Below are 21,137 nucleotides of genomic sequence, written 5' to 3' on the forward strand. Positions count from 1 at the left end.
TGTAGGTAAGAAGGCATTACACAGTAGGCAGGTAATCACAAATTGCGCAAAGATCACATAGCGCCAGAAACAGGTACCCCACGCAAGGGCACAACACCAGAACTGTCCCCCAGGCCAACTGGCCTCTCAGGGGCTGAAATGCCCGGTGTCCACATGGCCAGGGAAGGCTGCGCAGGCAGCCAAAGAAGATGGCGCAAGGGTTCCTGGGGGGGCCTAAACGAAGCAGCTGCCCACTAAGTGCTGGGCAGCTGGAGACCTCCTCTGGGCTCTAAATAAACAAAATAGGGCCAAAACAACGTGGGAGCCTCGTGGGCTTGAGAGAAAATGCTGCCCACTGTGGGGGGAGCGGCCCGCTGCCAGCCGGGGCTGCTCTACCCCCCGAAATGCCCCCAAACTGGTGGAGCCTCTCGGACTCAAACAATAATGCCCCCAAGATGTTAGAGTCCCGCTCTGGGGACTCGACAAAATATTATGGCTCAAAACGAAGTCAGTACTTAGCAGAAGGGGGCGGGTACCGGCAATGTGCCCTGATGCTCCCTCTATCAATATTGGCCTCCGGGGCCCCTCGTAGGCTCTTAATGCACTGGTGCCCGGGAACCTCTCAGGGCTTGAATCAGCAAATGCCCCCATTGGTGTCCCGCTCAGGGACTGCTACAATAATGTGCCCCCAACGTCGGAGTCCCGTTTCACTCACCGGAAGTCTTCTGCAGCACTCCTCCAGTCTGCGCAGGGTAGGGCGAGGCTCCTCTTGGGCTGCGGGGCTCTCCTTTCACTCAGGGAGCCTCGCTGCTCTGGCGGCCGGTGCTCCTCTCTGCCGGGGATGTGGGGCTCTCTGGTGGGAGACACACGCAGGGCTCACATCGCCGATGCGGGAGCCCTGCTTCCTGTCTCCTCCTACGGCCGGACTTCCTTCTCCTTGGCCGGGCCCCGCCCTCGTCTCAGCAAGGGCTGCCTGACTTCTGGGGGCCGCAGCGGTGATTTTCTGTTGTCCTGTGCTGCGGCGGTGATGCGGGGCTGATGAGGGGTAGGCTCCCTCTTTAATTTAAATATAAAGTGGGGTGAGCACCCGCTAGGCCGCAAATGTAAGAATACACCCTGGCACAAGGTCCCTGGCGGGGTGAGCACCCGCTAGGGACATAAACCGGCAAAATTGCGGGGTAGGCTCCCGCGCCGATGATAATCACAAAGGGGGATCCCCACGCCGGGGATTCCCTCAAGAAAAGGGATCACCGCTCCAGCGGTGCAATGCACTGTTTTTAGAGAAGGGGGAGGCCAGCGCTCCATAGGGCTGGCAGGCCGGAATCCCCAAAGTCCAGGGCAAAGTCTTTCGAAAGGCAGGGGGGCAAAGGCTGGGCCCAGGGGCCAGCTCACAGGTCCCTCCAGGCAGGGAGGCAGTCCCCAGTGGCGGTCCTCCTGGCGCCCAGCAGCAGCAGCAGGCCCCCCTCTTCAGGACAAGAACAAGAGAACAACATTCATGGGGACACAGCCCCTTTTTATACACCTAATTCCTCTGTCTGTGTCTGCAGGGTGGGGGGGAAAACCAGTCGCAGCTGGTTTTGGAGCACTCTGATGTGCTCAGGCCCTCTTCTCATTCACTGGCCAGGTTAGGGTCAGTCGTCGCACCACAGGGGGCGGAGCCAGCATTGTGTGGGGAAAGCCCAGCCCTATTCAGGTCCCATGTGCACCCCTCACTCACATTAACATGCAGATCTCCCATTCACCGTCGGGGCAGACCTATCCTGACTCATGGAGCCAGGCACACCAGCCAGTCTCAGCCAATCACAAGCCAGACAGCCAATTTAACTTTTGTACACAGAATGATAGGAAACCCAACCTTAACAACTTAGAACAAATACATATAAACACCGAACCGCAAAACCTGAACTCAAACAATGCTGGCAAAACACTGAAATGTCTTCTGATCAACTGTAGATCCGCAACTAACATGCATCAGACATAGCTGACATCATCATTAACAAGGAAATTTATATGACAATCCTCACGGAAACATGGCTATCGGAATCATCATCTCCGGTCCTGGACTTACTAGTGCCCCCTTTATATAACATTGTAAGACTGGATAGACCAAAAAAAACAGGGGGCGGCTTAGCCTGCATCCACCACTCTGACATGGAAGTAAGCCATATACAATCGGAACCACTCAAATCCTGCGAATACCTAGGGCTAAATATAAGATCGGCTAACAACCAAAGTTGCAACTTGCATGCAATTTATCACCCACCAGGTAACAATAGTTCTTTCATAGAACAACTAATGGAGATCATTACGGCAAACACTAACACCGACGCAAATAATATATTCTTTGGGGATTTTAATCTGCACTGGAATGACAACAATGACAAACAGGTTAACACTGTTAAAGATTTCTTAGCCAAGCTAAACCTCTCTCAAGCATGCAGACAGCCAACTCATTCGAAAGGAGCTACGTTGGATTGGATAATTTCAAAAAAAGAGAATACTTCAATCCTATCAATTGAACCTTGCGACTGGTCGGATCACCATGCCATAACCTTTCGGATTCCCACATGGAAAAAGAATAAACACTCACAACTGAACAAAGTAAAAAAAGGATACGGGACACAAGAGAACCGAACATGGAACTACTAATAGAAAGATGCGAGAAGGACCTGTACCCACCTAACAACTTGCAGAACGTGAATGATCTAACGGACCACTACACTTACCTAATAAAGGATATAGTGAACACCACAATGCCTCTGAAACTGAAAAAAGTCACAGAGAAGGACACAAATCCATGGTTTAACGGAACACTGAATGAGGAAAGAAGGAAACTGAGACAAGTAGAGAGAAAATGGAGACAACACCCATCTTCTCCCGAACTGAAATCCCTCAGAAAAACCAGAAAAGAATACAATAAGAAGATCCTCAACTCCAAAAAAGAATTTATAAGATCAGAACTGGATCTCGCCAAAAACAGACCACGGAAACTATTTGAAATATTAAAACAACAATCTAACAAGTTTGCCAAATCGTCACAAGAAATCAAAAAACACATCTAAGTTGCGAAGAATTCTCAACATTCTTCACCAACAAAGCCAACACGTTGGAAAGAGAGCTTAGGAGTGCAGCGGATATCCTAGACATCCAAAGACCCACAACGAACAATACCAACTCTACCAACTCAATAATTAAGGAGGACAGGACAAAAAATAAGGCCCACTGGGATATGTTCAAGTTATTGGACCAGAATAACATCACCAAAATGCTACTAGACATCAAACCTAATAACCATTATAATGACCCTCTCCCATCAAAATTCATGAAAGAATCAGCCACATCCTGATTCCTATATGGACCAAAAATATTAACGCCTCTCTCTCTCACAAGTGATACTTGCGGAATGCCTAAAAACTGGACAAGTAGTCCCCATTATCAAAAAAACGACAGCGAACCCGGCTGATCCGAATAACTTTCGCCCAGTAACCAACATCCCTATACTTGCCAAACCAATAAAGAAATGTTTACAAAAACAACTTAGCGAACACATAGACAATTTCTCCCTACTGGATGAATGCCAATCGGGTTTCAGAACAGGTCACAGCACGGAAACAGCAATTCTACATATAGTCGATGATGCTCTACAGGCCCTAGACCAAAATAGATCATGTCTACTCATCCTCCTAGACCTATCTTCTGCATTTGACACGTTAAATCATGCAAAATTGCGGAACAGGCTCCAGGACAGGATGGGAATATCGGGTAATGTGCTGAAATGGTTTGATTCCTTCCTCATAAATAGAACGCAAAGATTACTGGTCAACCAAATTCTGTCGCCTTCATGCCCTAACACGATTGGAGTTCCCCAAGGATCTACATTATCTCCTTCATTGTTTAACCTGTATGTCGAACCGCTTACGGAAATTCTTCGAAATTCTAAAATAGCCTTTCATATGTACGCGGACGACACACAGTTATACATTAAAATCGCATCTCTGGAAGACATCAAGCTAATGAACGAGGCTTTACAAACAACATTATATTGATTAACAAGCAATCTTCTGAAGCTAAGCACCCAGAAAACAGAATTCCTACTAATCTCACCACCTAAGAACCACACAGAGTCCAAGGAATGGTCTAAAATGATCACGGCGCTTAACTGCACCCCTACCTTAGTTGATTCGGCGAAATCGCTTGGAATCATACTCGAAGAGAAACTTGATATGAAAGCCCATATCAAAGCAATGGCTAAAAGTGCCCGTTTTCATTTGAACTACATTAGAAAAATGAAACCTTACATTTCTCAGGCGGATCTTAAACTAGCAATCCAATCATTGGTAATCTCGAGGATTGAATATGGCTGCACTACTTTAGCAGGCCTACCCAAAATCTCCACAGCTCCACAAAAAGCATGCATCAACGCAGCTGCAAGAATGATCACCGGGTCGAGAAAGTTCGACCATATCTCTCCACACTTGAAAGCATTAAACTGGTTACCGTACAAAGCCAGAATTCAACTAAAAATGGCATGTATCACTCACAAAGCGCTTCACTACAATACACCAAGATACCTTGCCCAGAAAATTAAACTATCTGGAGGAAACAGACCAGCTAGGAGTGCCAAGGAGTTAGTGCTGAGACCACTTATCTTGCGGAAGCAGAAAACCTACGATAGAGCTTTCTCAGGAGCAGCACCCAGAATCTGGAACTCTCTTCCACCAAACATTAGAAAAATAACAAACACAGCGTCATTCAATAGGGAATTGAAAATATTTCTAATGAGCAAATACCTCCCATAGACGAGACTAATCTTTTTAAGCTCCATGTTATACTATGGTAACCGTTTAATTTGTTATCGATTTGTACTTAACTACGTTATTTAACCAGGTATAGTTGTATTATACAAAACTGTATCTGTCGTACTATACATGACTGTGTCTATTCTACCTCATGCAATGTAAAGCACTCTGATACCCAAGGGTCTTGTTCGCGCTGTACAAAACTCTCTAAATAAAATAAAATAAATAAATAAGTGGCACTTCCACACTAGGCACAATAACGCCGCACACATCATCGCACAGCATTCAATCTCACGAGTTCGCACATACCAAACTCGCCCCTGCACTCCCCACGTATCAGGGACTACCAGGGACACATACATTCCCCATGCATTCCTATGGGAGGGCAGGCCAACCTCACAAAACGCACGCACTTTACACTGGAACACAGTGGTAAAGTGCGCACGAGGCAAAAATCACTAACACCTAGGGCCAGATGTAGGTAATTTTTATTTACCGACCTCTTAAATACCGAGTCACACCGACTCGGTATTTAAGAGGTCGGAAAATAAAAATACCGAGATGTAGGTAATTGCAGATGTGCAATTACCGAATCGGAAACAGTCGGTAATTTCCGATGTGGTAAATACCGACCAGTTAATGCCCATGCATTCCTATGGGCTTTGAAGCCCATAGGATTGATTGGGCATATACCGGTCGGTATTTACCACATCGGAAAATACCGACTGTCACAAGGGTGCAGGGGGTGTCACTTTGACACCCTCTGGCACCCCCAAAAGAGGCTCGGGTGCCATGTGGCAGGCATACCTGCCCTAAGGGCAGGTCTGCCTGTCATATGGCATAGGTGTGCATGCACACATGTGCATGCACACCAGAAACGGTATTTTACCATCGAGTAGTATTTGATGGTAAAATACCGATGTGGTACTGCTTGTGGGACTCAGAAGAGTCCCACCTACATACCAATTGTCCGGAATCAGTAATGATACCGACTCGGTATTTTACATACTCGGTAAATGTACCTACCGGTAAATTTACCGAGTCTGTAAATTACAGGGACCTACATGTCAAATTGCTTTTACCGGGTGGTAACGGCCGAATTCGGCCGTTACCACCCGGTAAAAGCCTACCTACATCTGGCCCCAAGTCACAATTAAAAGCAAAAAGTTTAGGGGTGAACCTACCAGAAGGGCCATTTCCAACAGGGAATATTTACAAAATGTAATTACACACCATAAGGAAAGACTACTGGAGTGGCATGAACACCAACTACTCAGTTGGGATGAACTACAGTTCCTAAAAATGAAACACCTACCATCCCCACACACTACCTGTTACCAAAGGTGCATAAGGATGAACTAAACCCACTAGGTCGTCCCATTGTTTCCTCAAAAAATAGTATTTTTGAGAATACCTCAATATATGTTGATAGTTTTCTGGCACCATATACACAGAATTTGGATTCCTACTTTAGAGATCTGCAAGACTTCATCCAAAAATCCAATAATCTGTGTTGGGACAAGGAATGTTGCCTAGTGTGCTTAGATGTGGAAAGTCTGTACACTAGTATTAGGCATCAAGATGGAATTAATGCCTGTAAATACTTTCTCGGAATGAGAGATGCTAAGGTACTTGTTAGAGGGGGGAGGTCTCTGGGGGACAGAGGTAAGTACTCCTGACCACCCCGGGACCCCTCTCCTCCAGGAACATTACCGGGCACTAGAGTCAGACCCTCCCGAGGGGAGGGTTAAGCATTAATGTTCATGTACACGAAGACACCACCACACTACAAAGGGACACCACACCAATGAGTTATAGGCAAAACAAGTTCTTTATATATGGCTTCTCATCAGATCAGGGATTATGCACACTTGGGCTAGGGGCCAGCTTTGCTTCTTGAATGGCCGGGACTCATGGAGGGGATTTGAGGGAGACTTTGTGGGAATTCTCGAGGTACTCACAGTCTCCCCGAGTTAGTCTCTAGTCCGGTTGACTCGGGTGGGAAGTGGGATTCAGCGCTCCTGGCATGGGTGATGGAGGCCACGTATCCGGCGTACGGCTCTCAATCCTCGAGACGCGGGATACGGAGGGCTGCAATGTAGAGGTATCAGGCGTACGACTCACAATCCTCGAGTTGCGTGATACCGATGGGGTCTAGAGCGGCAGGTTTGTGGACAACTCGTACCCTCAACCATGATTCGTCCACTTGATGTTCCACACGCCCTGGGCTCTGGGTACGACTCGCACTTCTGAGCGCCGTAGAGGAGTTAGAAAGTGTGCACAAAGAAAAGTAGTTCCAGTGATAACACGACATCTTATTTTGTGTCCGCTACTTTATGTACAGCTAGTTTGCACAAGCTATACTCAAAGGATACCAAGGTTATCAATACAGCAACAAATGATTGGATATCAATGTTTTTTAAACATCTAACACCACAAAACAAGATTTTTCACAAGAGTTCAAAGTAAAAATAAAAAAAAGAAGAGCACGTGTGTCACGTAGGAAGGGCACTAACTGACAGCAGGCCATGGCACATCACAAAAATAACAACAACTGGTAACAGCAAACCAGTGAATGTCACAGACAATCCCCCTAGCTGTGTTTTCCAAACCCCTGAATGTGCGATCTATGCCATACAAAGTATTTTCTGAGAAACACAATATTTTAACGCTACCCTGAATTTATTCAGACATTACTCTCGGATTTACCCTGTAGACAATGGCACAAGGGAGACGGGGTCACTTGGCAACGACAAGCCCCTTTCTATTGAGGTCACAAATGGGGTTTTCCATGAATAAATGTAAACAAAGACTGCTCCCAAATCATAACCCAGATACAATTGAACGTGAACTCTGTGGAGAGTGTGCCGCCGATTATGGTAACCAAAAGCCACTACCCCAGTTTCTTTGATGTATAATAAGCTATGAAGCACGGTGGAAGAGATGGAAACAATTTCATAATATTATACCCAATACCCACATTCTAAACCGCATCACACCACAAAGGGAAACAACAACAAAAGGGCCAGCCTAAACTTCGACACTTACTTGTTACTGAGGAAGGGCGAGGCAAACACTACAGCCAACATGTGCGGAGCTCTCAGTCAGTCAAGATTAATGTGCAACGCTCCCTTGAATTTCGTTAAAGCACGCCTTTTTTCTTAATTTGCAAGAACTCTATAAGCAAGGTAAACCACGTTGACTAAACCATTCCCTGGCAGATCCGGTCGCTGTTGTACTAGCCTGAACCCGCTGGTGCCTTTTTTTTAAAATTAGTAATCTGGTAACCATGGGAACAAAAGCAGCCAGCAGTTGTCAGAGCAAACCAGATAGGACTGTATACTGGCGACTTACTTAATCAAACAGCATTCTACGACAAATAAAGCAACCTGCCAGACGTGGAGTATTACGCAAATCACCGCTGAATGAGCATTCGCACAATGCCCCTGCATACAATCGACGCGGCTCCCTAACTAGGAAACAAGCCCCCTTTGTCACGAGGGAACATATCGATCTAGCAGTACTTCTCATAGATTCGCATGAAAGGTGTAAGTTGTTTCCTCCAAGGCCACTCTTCACTGGGCAATCACCTCCACCTACTAGCCCACGCCCCAGTTCTATGCCAGCTGACAGAAGAGAGGTTTTGTAAATTGTAAAATGTAAATTGATACTTGTATAGCGCACTACTCACCCGCAAGGGTCTCAAGGCGATTGTACGAATACCGCTGTGGAACCCATCCTGGCTTTCCCTGTGAGGAGTCCACTCCTGGGCACCCTCAAGGTGGAGGCCAGGCATCCTTAGCGTTGTGGGGGCCGTTGTGGAGATTAAGCAAGCTATTGCCCAGAGTTGCAGAGTGGGACTCCATGATTGGAATAGGCACCGAGGCGAGAATTATCAGGTCCGTGGAATTTTTGAGCCCAAGACCCGCCGAGGCAGGGAATTGAACCCTGGTCCCGGGCTAGACCTCTGCATCAGGGTCTGCCGCTCTAACCATTGAGCCACACTTCTCACACTTCTTTTAAGATCAATTAGTGTGAGAAGTTGGCCTGATAGGTGATGTTTCCAATTCTGGAACCACCTATTATCAGACCAAACAATCCCTTATGGTGTCTGGTTGTAAGTCAACCTTATTAGACAAGCTATCCTAGGGGTAGCATGGACTAAGCAGCCTAAAGGCTTAACTTAAGAGGTCGTGTTAAGCGAGCTGTTTTACCACATACAATCCTGTAATACCAAATGAAAGGACACCACACAAGTATATATTATAAAAATATATGTGTTTATTACTAAAAACAATCCCCAGTATTCTTTATGAATAAAGGGGCACAAGTGTTAAATCAAAAGCACTGTTTAAACATACAAGTTGCACAATTATGGATGAGGGCGGGTGGCCACTCAAACCATATACTAAACAAGTGGTATAAGAGATGCCACTCGAGCAGTGGTTAGGCCTAGGGCCTAGGGAATCGCTGGGAGCAGTCAGGACAAGCAATGCTGAAGTCGGGAATGGCCCTCGGGATTCGGGAGATGTGCGGAAAGCGCACGCACGCACCAATGTTAACCAATGGTGCGTAAAAGTTGCAAAGTTAAAGTTTAAGGACACTTCCGCTGAACCTAGATGGATAAAACTTAACACACAGACCCTAGAGATGTGCACCAGTGTGGGAACACCGGCGGAGCAAAGTTACCTCACCCACAGGAAGTGGGTGCATAGGGTCGAAGTGGCGTCGGGTTTTGACACGCAGGCTCTTGGTGCTTGAAGCTGAAAGGGCTGCAGGCAGGGTGAAGATGAAGTGTCCGGTGGAGTCCAAGGGTGGACTCAAGTCGAAGGGTACCTGAAAGCAGAGGGGACAGAGTCTGGGTCACTCAGCAGTGACCAGGGTGGAACCAGGACGGAACCAGGCAATGTCGGGCGCAATCAGGTGGTCGTTGAGGAGCTTCTCTCCGCTGTCACGTGGGCTCTGGGGCATCTGCGACGTCCAGGAGCAGGTCACGATCTGTCCCACGCAGGCTCTCACCGTCGGTGCAGTCGGCTTCAAGTTTGGAGCAAACAACACTTGGCAAGAGCAATCCACGCGGGATCGGAAGATTGCTTCTCACTCGGACCAGGAAGGTCAGAGTCGGGGCTCCTTTTCATGGGAGCTGGTGTGGATCTGGAGCAACCAGATTCACGAGTCTTCTTTGTAGTTTCGTCGGCACAGGGACCACTAGCCGGCTGGCAAGTGACCGGGCCAACGCGTTGAGCCAAATGGAGCTGAAGGGCCCCACGCAGCACTCGTCGAGTGTGGAGGGCTGAACTTCGGCTCAGGAGTAGCTCAGGGTGGGGGCTTCTCAAACCCCGGTGCACAGCTTCGAGGGTCACTCGTGGGCTGCACGGTCAGCGTCTCGTGGTCAATTCAAGATGGCGTGCCCCACGCTTCCGGTCGCATCCACGGGTCTCAGCTCTGCAGGGACTGTGGATCGGGCTGTTGGAAGGCAGGCAAGCTTGATCTCGTCAATCTCAGTCGCTCGAGTTCCGGCGGGAACTGCAACTAAGTAGACGTCGAGGGCTGGATGGTGCCTGCTGCTGCAGGGTGGTCACTCCTTGACCACAAGGGAGATTCTTCGGGCTTCCACGTTGAGATGGAGGTGGAAGGGTCCAGAGTTTCATTTCAAATGTTTCTTCCAGGAAATCTGATGTGCATTGGCACTGCTCCCACTCTTATTCGAATCTGGGGGGCGTGATTACCTGCTAGGTCCCCTCCTATGGGTGGGACCCAGGAAGTGGGTGGATACACCCCCTTCCTTTGATCCAGGCCGCCCTGGCACGAGGGCTGGAGTGCCCCAGAACCGGTTTGGCCGGATTATGCAAGGGGCAGCCTTGTGCGCCCCAGGCAGTGTCTGGTTTCTTTCAAACCTCCCTGCTACAATCCACTATCTCCTGTCTGGAGGGCGGTGACACCCTCCTGTGACAGGAAACCCTTTGTCCAGGACCCATTTGGTTGAGTTTCGGTCAACTGCAGGGGTCCAGACATTTGTCTGTGGCAGAGGCATCCATTTTGTGGATCTTAAGGTCTTTGGAGAAATTAACCGCATTTAAGTGAAGTAACATGTCTTACCCCTCTAGAGGGGTGGAATGCTATCCCCGTCGCCAGAACTGGCGAGGGGATAGTATTCCAAATTGTATGACACCTTACACGACATGTTTTGATAAAGCCAAACCAAAGTTGCTATTTAACCGCGAGGATTATAAGGCACTTAAGAGTATATGGTATGGCATTATCCTGAAACAGCTTAGGGAGTTGTTCCCGACAGCTGCAGACAGGCTCAGCTCATGCTAGAGCTCCATCTCACATAAAACCACGCACTCAGCCTCCAGGATTGATGAGGCCTTCTATAGGAGTGGCTCACAGGTTTACATGTGTCCAGATATAGGTTTAGATATAGGTATACTATATCTAAGCAAGGGGTGATTACACCACCTTACCCCAGCTGAGTGATCAGCCAGTTGTGTCAATTTAAGAACCAGCCAGGGGTGGCAAAAGATATGCTGCAGCCCCTGGTAGGCCTTGGTGGCCCCTATGCCCTGGGCACCTATAGTGCATTATACAGGGGCTGACAAGGAGTCCATTTCCAATTGGTATGTGCCTATAGCACATGTGTCAGTAATTTAGTGGGAGAACAGCAGGCTGGGGGTCTGATCAGCAGGCCCACAGCCTCAGTAGTCGAAAACCAGTGAAGCAAAAAGCAAAAATTTGGGGTGACCATAGGATAGCAGACCCTACTCTCCTACACAACCCCCCCCCCCCCAAACGCAGGGACATTAAACTAACCTTGACCAGATAAGTCTTCATGCTCTAAGTGGAAGTACCGGGAGAGACCATCTGCATTACCATGGTCAGTCCCTGGGCGGTGCTCCACTGTAAAGTCCATCCCCTGTAGGGAAATGGACCACCTGAGCAGTTTGGGATTTTCACCCTTCATCTGATTAAGCCATAAGAGGGGCTTATGGTCTGTCTGCACCAGGAAGTGAGTTCCAAACAAGTAGGACCTCAACTTCTTTAATGCCCAAACCACAGCAAAGGCCTCCCTCTCAATGGCTGACCAACGTTTCTCTCTGGGAGTCAGCCTCCTGCTAATGAAAGCAATAGGCTGGTCTTGACCATCTTGATTAAGTTGTGAGAGCACAGCTCCCACCCCTAACTCAGAAGCATCTGTCTGTGCAATGAACTGTTTGGAGTAGTCAGGACTCTTCAGGATAGGTGCAGAGCACATGGCCTTCTTCAGGTCATCAAATGCCTTCTGACAGCTAACTGTCCACTGAACCTTTTTTGGCATCTTCTTGGATGTCAAATCATTTAATGGTGTCACTATAGACCCATAGTTCTTCACAAACTTCCTGTAATACCCAGTCAGGCCCAAGAAGGCTCTGACTTGTGTCTGGGTAACTGGAGGAGCCCAGTCCTGTATGGCCTGGATTTTGCTCTCCAGTGGCTGAACCTGGCCTCCACCTACTAGGTGGCCCAGGTATACAACCTTACTCTGCCCTATCTGGCACTTAGTGGCCTTGATAGTTAGGCCTGCCTTTTGCAGGGCCTCCAAAACTTTCTTCAGGTGGATCAGGTGATCCTCCCAGGTGGAGCTAAAGACAGCAATATCATCTAGATATGCTGCACAAAAGTCATCCAACCCAGTAAGGACTTGGTTCACCAACCTTTGGAAAGTGGCAGGTGCATTCTTCAAACCAAAGGGCATTACCACAAACTGATAATGTCCACTAGGGGTAGAGAATGCTGTTTTGGCTTTTGACTCCTCAGCTAGTCTGATTTGCCAGTAGCCAGCTGTCAGATCAAATGTGCTCAGAAACTTGGCAGAAGCCAATCTGTCAATGAGCTCATCTGCTCTTGGAATGGGGTGAGCATCTGTCCTAGTGACAGCATTGAGACCCCTGTAGTCCACGCAAAACCTCATTTCTCTCTTTCCATCTTGGGTATGAGGTTTTGGCACCAGGACTACTGGGCTGGCCCATGGGCTCTCTGATGGCTCAATCACTCCAAGCTCCAACATCTTTTGCACCTCAGCCTTGATGCAATCCCTGACATGGTCAGGTTGCCAGTAGATCTTATTCTTCACAGGCAGACTGTCACCAGTGTCCACTACATGGGTACACCAGTCAGTCTGGCTGGGTGTGAGTGAAAACAAATGCCTGTGGGCCTGCAAAACTTGTCTGCAGTCCATCTGTTGCTGGTCAGTGAGGCTGCCTGCCAAGGCTACTCCATCAACTGAACCATCATCAGGGTTCTGAGAAAGCAGGTCTGGGAGAGGGTCACTCTCTTCCTCCTGATCCCCATCTGTGGCCATGAGCAAGCTCATGTCCTCCCTGTCCACAAATGCTTTCAAGCGATTCACATGGATTACCCTTTGAGGGCTCCTGGGTGTTCCAAAGTCCACCAAGTAGGTGACTTCCCCCTTCTTCTCAATAATAGGATAGGGTCCACTCCATTTGTCTTGGAGTGCTGCTGGAGCCACTGGCTCCAGTACCCACACCTTCTGTCCTGGTTGGAACTCTACCAGTACACCCTTTTGGTCATGCCAAGCTTTCTGCAATTCTTGGCTGGCCTCCAGGTTTTTGGATGCTCTTTCCATGTATTCAGCCATCCTGGAGCGGAGACCAAGTACATAGTCCACTATGTCTAGTTTGGGCTTTTTGAGAGGTAACTCCCATCCTTCCTTCACCAAACACAATGGACCTCTCACAGGGTGGCCAAACAAAAGTTCAAAAGGGCTGTAGCCAACCCCCTTCTGTGGGACCTCTCTGTAAGCAAAGAGCAGGCAGGGTAAAAGAATGTCCCATTTCCGCCTGAGCTTCTCTGGTAATCCTTTTATCATGCCTTTAAGGGTCTTGTTAAATCTCTCCACAAGCCCATTGCACTGTGGATGATATGGGGTGGTAAACTTATAGTTTACTCCACATTCCTTCCACATTGCTTTCAGATAGCTAGACATAAAATTTGTGCCTCTATCTGATAGTACCTCCTTAGGAAAGCCCACTCTTGAGAAAACTGCAATGAGGGCCTTTGCCACCACAGGTGCTGTGGTGGTCCTTAGGGGAATAGCCTCTGGATACCTGGTGGCATGATCCACTACCACCAGTATAAATCTGTTCCCAGATGCTGTTTGGGGGTCCATTGGACCCACAATATCAATTCCAACTCTCTCAAAGGGGACCCCCACCACAGGTAGTGGTATTAGGGGGGCCTTTGTTGTGCCACCTGACTTACCACTGGCTTGGCAAGTGACACAGGAGCGACAAAACTCCTTGACATTTTCTGACATGTGAGGCCAGTGAAAGTGTGAAACAAGCCTGTCCCACGTCTTGTTCTGGCCTAAGTGTCCTGCAAGGGGAATATCATAGGCCAAGGTAAGAAGGAACCCCCTAAACTGCAGAGGTATAACCAACCTCCTGGTCATGCCAGGCTTGGGGTCTCTAGCCTCTGAGTAAAGGAGTCCATCATCCCAATACACAGTATGGGTACCTTGGGCATCCCCAGCAGCCTCAGCAGCAGCCTGCTGTCTGAGGGGTTCAAGGGAAGGGCAATCTAATTGAGCCTGCCTCGGGTCTGCCCTTGAGGGTCCCCCTGTCCCCAGAAACTCAACCTGGTCAGGTTCAAGTTCCTCAGAGACAGTCTCCTCTTGGACTGCAGAATCAGTTTCCTCTGAAACTTGATCCTCAACCTGGGGCAAGGTGGAAGGCTCAGCCTTTCCTCTCTTGCTCCTTCTCTTGGGTTGTGGTTGGTCTATTGTTCCAAGATCCACCACTGGTTCAGGAAGGCACTTCTTAGCCTGAGCCCTTGTCATGGCAAGGACATGCTCTGAAATCCCTAGCATTTCTGCATGAGTCCTGTACTCCACTTCTGACCATGCTGAGCTTTCAAGGTCATTGCCTAACAGACAGTCTACTGGTAGGTCTGCACTCACCACAACTTTCTTTAGGCCATCAACCCCTCCCCAGGAGAAGTTCACAACTGCCACACTATGGGAAGTAGTGGAGTTGCTTGCATTGGTCACTAGGTAGCTCTCACCTAGTACAATCTGTCCAGGGTCCACAAAGTCAGGTGTCACCATTGTGACACTGGCACATGTGTCCCTGTAGGCTTGAGCCAGTTTCTCATTAATTAAGGGAGTCTGCCTGTATTTGCCCAGGTTACTGGGGCTTACTGCAGTGGGCAACTCAATGTCCACATCATACAGGAGAACTGCCTGTGTAGGGATTCTGACTAGGCCAGATCCTACTTCAATACCCAGGGTCAACCCAGCTACACCCTTGGACTGTGTTCCACCACTGCTTACTGTACTTGGGGTTGCAGTTGCTTTAGGAGCTGGAGTGGTGGGAACTGGATTTGCCTTGGTGCACTCACTGCCCCAGTGTGAAACTGATTTGCAGGTATTACACCAAGGTGTCTTTGGACCTTTGTTCTTCTTCTTCTTGTTTCCATTTTGGGAACCACCCTCCTTACTATTAGTTTGGGGGCCTGAAGACTTCTGGTCTTTTTCTTTATCTTTCTGATTCTGATTACCACCCTTCTGGTCTGTTTTCTTCTGGTCACCACCTTGGTTCTGGGGTTTCTGCTTAATCCTTGTTCTGACCCATTTGTCTGCCTTCTTTCCCAATTCTTGGGGAGAGGTCAGATCAGAGTCAATAAGGTATTGATGCAACAGCTGGTTTGTACAGTTATTAAGGATCTGTTCTCTCATCATAAGATTGTACAATCCTGTATAGTCTGAAACTTTACTTCCCTGCAACCAACCCTCCAAAGCCTTAGTGGCACACTCAACGAAATCAGTCCAGTCTTGAGTCTGTGCTTTTTGGGTGTCTCTGAACAACAACCTGTATTGCTCAGTGGTTAGGCCAAACCCTTCAATAAGAGCACTCTTCAAGACAGTGTAGTTTTTGGCATCCTCAGGTCTAACTGTGAGGAGCCTGTCCCTCCCTTTCTCAGAAAAGGAGTACCATAAAATTGCAGCCCACTGATCCTCAGGAACCTGCTGTACCATGCAGGCTCTCTCAAGAGCAGTCATCCATTTGTGGATGTCATCCCCTTCTTTAAAGGGGGGCACAATTTTTGTCAGGTTTCTATTGTCATAGCCCCTGTCTTTTTCTCTTGGAAAATTGCTGCCACCAGTGACATCTAAGCCACTTAATTTCTGCTCTCTTGCCAAGGCAAGTCTAGCTTGAGCCAAGGCTACCTCCTCCCTCTCTATCTGGAGTTTGACAGCCCTCATTCTGGCCCTATGCTCTAGCTTTTGAGAAGCAGTCATGCCTCTCTGTGATTCTCTGGAGGCACTAGAAATATGAGAGTCCCCTGAGGGAGATCTCACTCTTCTGTTGCCTGGGAGAATAACATGATGGGATCTGGGGAGGTGCTGGCCCTCTCCATTCCCCAGTAGGTCTAAGTTGGCCTGGCTAAGTCTGGCAACTGGGACCTGGCTACCCCTCTGATCCTGATCTTCTAAGTCCTCAACTTCTGAGTCCTCCTCCTCCTCTTCTTCTTCCTCATCTTCCTCCTGTGGGGGATCAGTTACAGGGGGGTTCCCTCCATTTCCTGTCTCTAGGGAAGCTTCCTTTGCCCTTTCTAAGTCATCCTGCTCTAGGATGGCTACCAGGATTTGGCAGGTGGGGCTTCTGCCCCTTTTTAACCCTCTTGATTTGCACAAGGCAACCAAGTCCTTTCGGGTTAGTTTGTCATAGCTGAAAGTTGCCTGGGTAAGGTCAACTGTCACAGGAGTAGACCCTGAGGCTTTTCCTGTGTCAGACATGACTGCTAGTGAGGTGTAAGTGGTGCACTTACCTACACTAAGTGTTTTCCTACTGTACCTTGCTAGTGAGTTGTAGTCAGGGTGTGCTAATCCCTTTAATCTACAACTACTAAGTTCAGTAGAACTTAATATGCTAAGCTTTTGATTTTATATGTACCTAGAGGTACTTGATGTGATCTTTCAATTTGATACAAAGATTGCAATGGTAAAACAACAGCAAGCTCAAATCCGCACCGCTGCTCACCAATGTGAGAAGTTGGCCTGATAGGTGATGTTTCCAATTCTGGAACCACCTATTATCAGACCAAACAATCCCTTATGGTGTCTGGTTGTAAGTCAACCTTATTAGACAAGCTATCCTAGGGGTAGCATGGACTAAGCAGCCTAAAGGCTTAACTTAAGAGGTTGTGTTAAGCGAGCTGTTTTACCACATACAATCCTGTAATACCAAATGAAAGGACACCACACAAGTATATATTATAAAAATATATGTGTTTATTACTAAAAACAATCCCCAGTATTCTTTATGAATAAAGGGGCACAAGCGTTAAATCAAAAGCACTGTTTAAACATACAAGTTGCACAATTATGGATGAGGGCGGGTGGCCACTCAAACCATATACTAAACAAGTGGTATAAGAGATGCCACTCGAGCAGTGGTTAGGCCTAGGGCCTAGGGAATCGCTGGGAGCAGTCAGGACAAGCAATGCTGAAGTCGGGAATGGCCCTCGGGATTCGGGAGATGTGCGGAAAGCGCACGCACGCACCAATGTTAACCAATGGTGCGTAAAAGTTGCAAAGTTAAAGTTTAAGGACACTTCCGCTGAACCTAGATGGATAAAACTTAACACACAGACCCTAGAGATGTGCACCAGTGTGGGAACACCGGCGGAGCAAAGTTACCTCACCCACAGGAAGTGGGTGCATAGGGTCGAAGTGGCGTCGGGTTTTGACACGCAGGCTCTTGGTGCTTGAAGCTGAAAGGGCTGCAGGCAGGGTGAAGATGAAGTGTCCGGTGGAGTCCAAGGGTGGACTCAAGTCGAAGGGTACCTGAAAGCAGAGGGGACAGAGTCTGGGTCACTCAGCAGTGACCAGGGTGGAACCAGGACGGAACCAGGCAATGTTGGGCGCAATCAGGTGGTCGTTGAGGAGCTTCTCTCCGCTGTCACGTGGGCTCTGGGGCATCTGCGACGTCCAGGAGCAGGTCACGATCTGTCCCACGCAGGCTCTCACCGTCGGTGCAGTCGGCTTCAAGTTTGGAGCAAACAACACTTGGCAAGAGCAATCCACGCGGGATCGGAAGATTGCTTCTCACTCGGACCAGGAAGGTCAGAGTCGGGGCTCCTTTTCAGGGGAGCTGGTGTGGATCTGGAGCAACCAGATTCATGAGTCTTCTTTGTAGTTTCGTCGGCACAGGGACCACTAGCCGGCTGGCAAGTGACCGGGCCAACGCGTTGAGCCAAATGGAGCAGAAGGGCCCCACGCAGCACTCGTCGAGTGTGGAGGGCTGAACTTCAGCTCAGGAATAGCTCAGGGTAGGGGCTTCTCAAACCCCGGTGCACAGCTTCGAGGGTCACTCGTGGGCTGCACGGTCAGCGTCTCGTGGTCAATTCAAGATGGCGTGCCCCACGCTTCTGGTCGCCTCCACGGGTCTCAGCTCTGCAGGGACTGTGGATCGGGCTGTTGGAAGGCAGGCAAGCTTGATCTCGTCGATCTCAGTCGCTCGAGTTCCGGCGGGAACTGCAACTAAGTAGACGTCGAGGGCTGGATGGTGCCTGCTGCTGCAGGGTGGTCACTCCTTGACCACAAGGGAGATTCTTCGGGCTTCCACGTTGAGATGGAGGTCGAAGGGTCCAGAGTTTCATTTCAAATGTTTCTTCCAGGAAATCTGATGTGCATTGGCACTGCTCCCACTCTTATTCGAATCTGGGGGGCGTGATTACCTGCTAGGTCCCCTCCTATGGGTGGGACCCAGGAAGTGGGTGGATACACCCCCTTCCTTTGATCCAGGCCGCCCTGGCACGAGGGCTGGAGTGCCCCAGAACCGGTTTGGCCGGATTATGCAAGGGGCAGCCTTGTGCGCCCCAGGCAGTGTCTGGTTTCTTTCAAACCTCCCTGCTACAATCCACTATCTCCTGTCTGGAGGGCGGTGACACCCTCCTGTGACAGGAAACCCTTTGTCCAGGACCCATTTGGTTGAGTTTCGGTCAACTGCAGGGGTCCAGACATTTGTCTGTGGCAGAGGTATCCATTTTGTGGATCTTAAGGTCTTTGGAGAAATTAACCGCATTTAAGTGAAGTAACATGTCTTACCCCTCTAGAGGGGTGGAATGCTATCCCCGTCACCAGAACTGGCGAGGGGATAGTATTCCAAATCGTATGACACCTTACACGACATGTTTTGATAAAGCCAAACCAAAGTTGCTATTTAACCGCGAGGATTATAAGGCACTTAAGAGTATATGGTATGGCATTATCCTGAAACAGCTTAGGGCAGTGGTTCCCAAACTTTTTTGACCCGTGGCTCCCTTGACCTAATTGGCAGTTGGCCGTGGCTCCCCACCATTTTTTTACCGACGCACCGCGGCACACACTTTGGAAACCACTGGTCTACATGAAGAATCAAGCCTAGACATGATGAAGGATTCAGAGTAGCCATCACCATTTAAAACTTTTTTTGCAATCACAAAGATCTTATAAAGTACATCGCAATGCATACAACACCATGATAGAGTAGCAAGTCGTCATGTACGGAAGGAAGATAGCATTTCTTGGGCGTGCCAAATACAACATTCATGCTCTTGGGTGTACTCTAGTTGCATGCACTGGGCAAGTCGAGTCGCTGCTTCAGATCTGCAGCTGGAGCCCAACTTGATCGGGGCGAGGCAGCTCTCCCAGGCCAACAGTGATCTCACAGCACATGAAACGAACTCGCAAAGTCTTAGCCCCTCCATCACCGACTGCCGCATCCTCTCAAAGACTGCTGTGGGCACAGCAAAATGACAAGTTGGCATTTCCCAAGGATACCTTCCTTCCAGGTGACGTGCAGGGTAGTACTGGTGGCCTTAATTAGCAATGCTAATGTGGAAACATTTGTGTGCGGTTTTAGAACAATGAACAGATTGGGGTCCCCAAAGCTCTCAAAATCACTAGCATTCCCTTTTAAGATGCCAAAATCATCTTGGAGAATGCCCATCATATTGATAATCAGTACACTGTACTACACGGTCACATAGATCACCTGTCTCATTTACAGGCAGAAATTCCACTTTTTTTTTTCTCTGTCACCACGTCTAACCTAATTTTGTCAGAGACGAGCGTGGAAAAGGGGAAATGGTTATCAGCATAACTCTGTTTACTCACAGGGTCTCCAAACACAAGGCATCCTGAATCTGGGATACATATTAAGAAAGAGGTAACTGAATGGCAATTGCAGATAAAGGGGGGTTATATGTGTATTATGAAAAGACATGACTCCAAGGCAGATGTAGCTTTGACGATGTTTCGATATGTCACGCTTTATTAAAAAGTCACCCAATGTATTGCGGTAAAAAACCTTCAGGGGTATCTATAATACAAAAAGATTCCCCTTCATTAATTCATTTGTGTTATACATATTACAAAAACCGTACTAAATACACTTGTATTCTATAGAGCTATTTAACCCAAAAAGCGCTACTATTCACAGTTCCTACTACGTCACCAATTATGCTGCCAGCACTTTAAACATGATCCTGTATTTCAGTTCTCTTGCTGTCCAGCCACCTCGCTTTACTAGAATTCAAGCTTTCTTACTGACAAGTTTGTGACCCCTCTGATCTGGCATTGATTTACAATATTCATTTTCACTGCAAGACTGTTTACCGTAACATGGTGATCTGTCTCTAAGCGAGACCATATTTAAAAGAAAATGTATCTTCTCGCGTTTCACTCTATTGCCGTCCATTTTATAATGAAGACCCGCGAAATGCTCCCGCTCCTCTTGTGCATAGAAACAGCTTAACTACATCAAACGTCACCTTTCCTTTATTCCACCAACTCGCCCCAGGTGAATTGTCACGTGCCAACCAGTACACGCTAAACTCTGCACCGGATTTCTAAGATTGCTCATTGGCTTTTCCAATGCAGTTAATTCCCCAAACTTCATTACCCAGAATGCCCCAAACAAAAGATAAAGTTACACTCGAACTAATACTCCCCGTCCTGGTGAACTGAAATGCTAATATTCTATACAAAGCAGTATTTCAAGCATAAATCACCACGTGAACTGACAAAGTTAGTGCTGTGCATATAATATTTCACGAGTGCATGATGATTACCAATGAGCATTAAAAAAAGTCAGTTGCTGAATTAATTCTGTTACATGATCAATAGAAATGTTTTTCAAAGTCTTTCATGACAAAGCAACATCACTCCTGCGTCTGCAATATCTTGCACAATGTGTTCATAATAATGTTCCAACATGTAAACCAATATTTCATCATTTCACTTCTCGTGGGTGCAATCTCTCCGGTATTGGACAGAAAGTTCATTCAACGGCAATTGCAAATTGGTAAAATGCA

General features: G+C 48.0%; 1 protein-coding gene across 1 annotated transcript in view; it reads right to left on the minus strand.

The window, feature by feature from the left end:
• LOC144807228 (uncharacterized) overlaps positions 1-19,774 on the minus strand; it is a 170,475-nt gene extending 150,701 nt beyond the window's left edge. The window contains exon 1 of the mRNA XM_078673084.1: positions 19,603-19,774. Coding sequence (XP_078529210.1) covers positions 19,603-19,774 — 172 coding nt within the window. The remainder of the gene's footprint in view (positions 1-19,602) is intronic.
• Between the last annotated feature and the right edge of the window lie 1,363 nt (positions 19,775-21,137).

This window comes from Lissotriton helveticus, unplaced genomic scaffold (genome assembly GCF_964261635.1).
Source record: "Lissotriton helveticus unplaced genomic scaffold, aLisHel1.1 SCAFFOLD_586, whole genome shotgun sequence".
Taxonomy (NCBI): domain Eukaryota; kingdom Metazoa; phylum Chordata; class Amphibia; order Caudata; family Salamandridae; genus Lissotriton; species Lissotriton helveticus.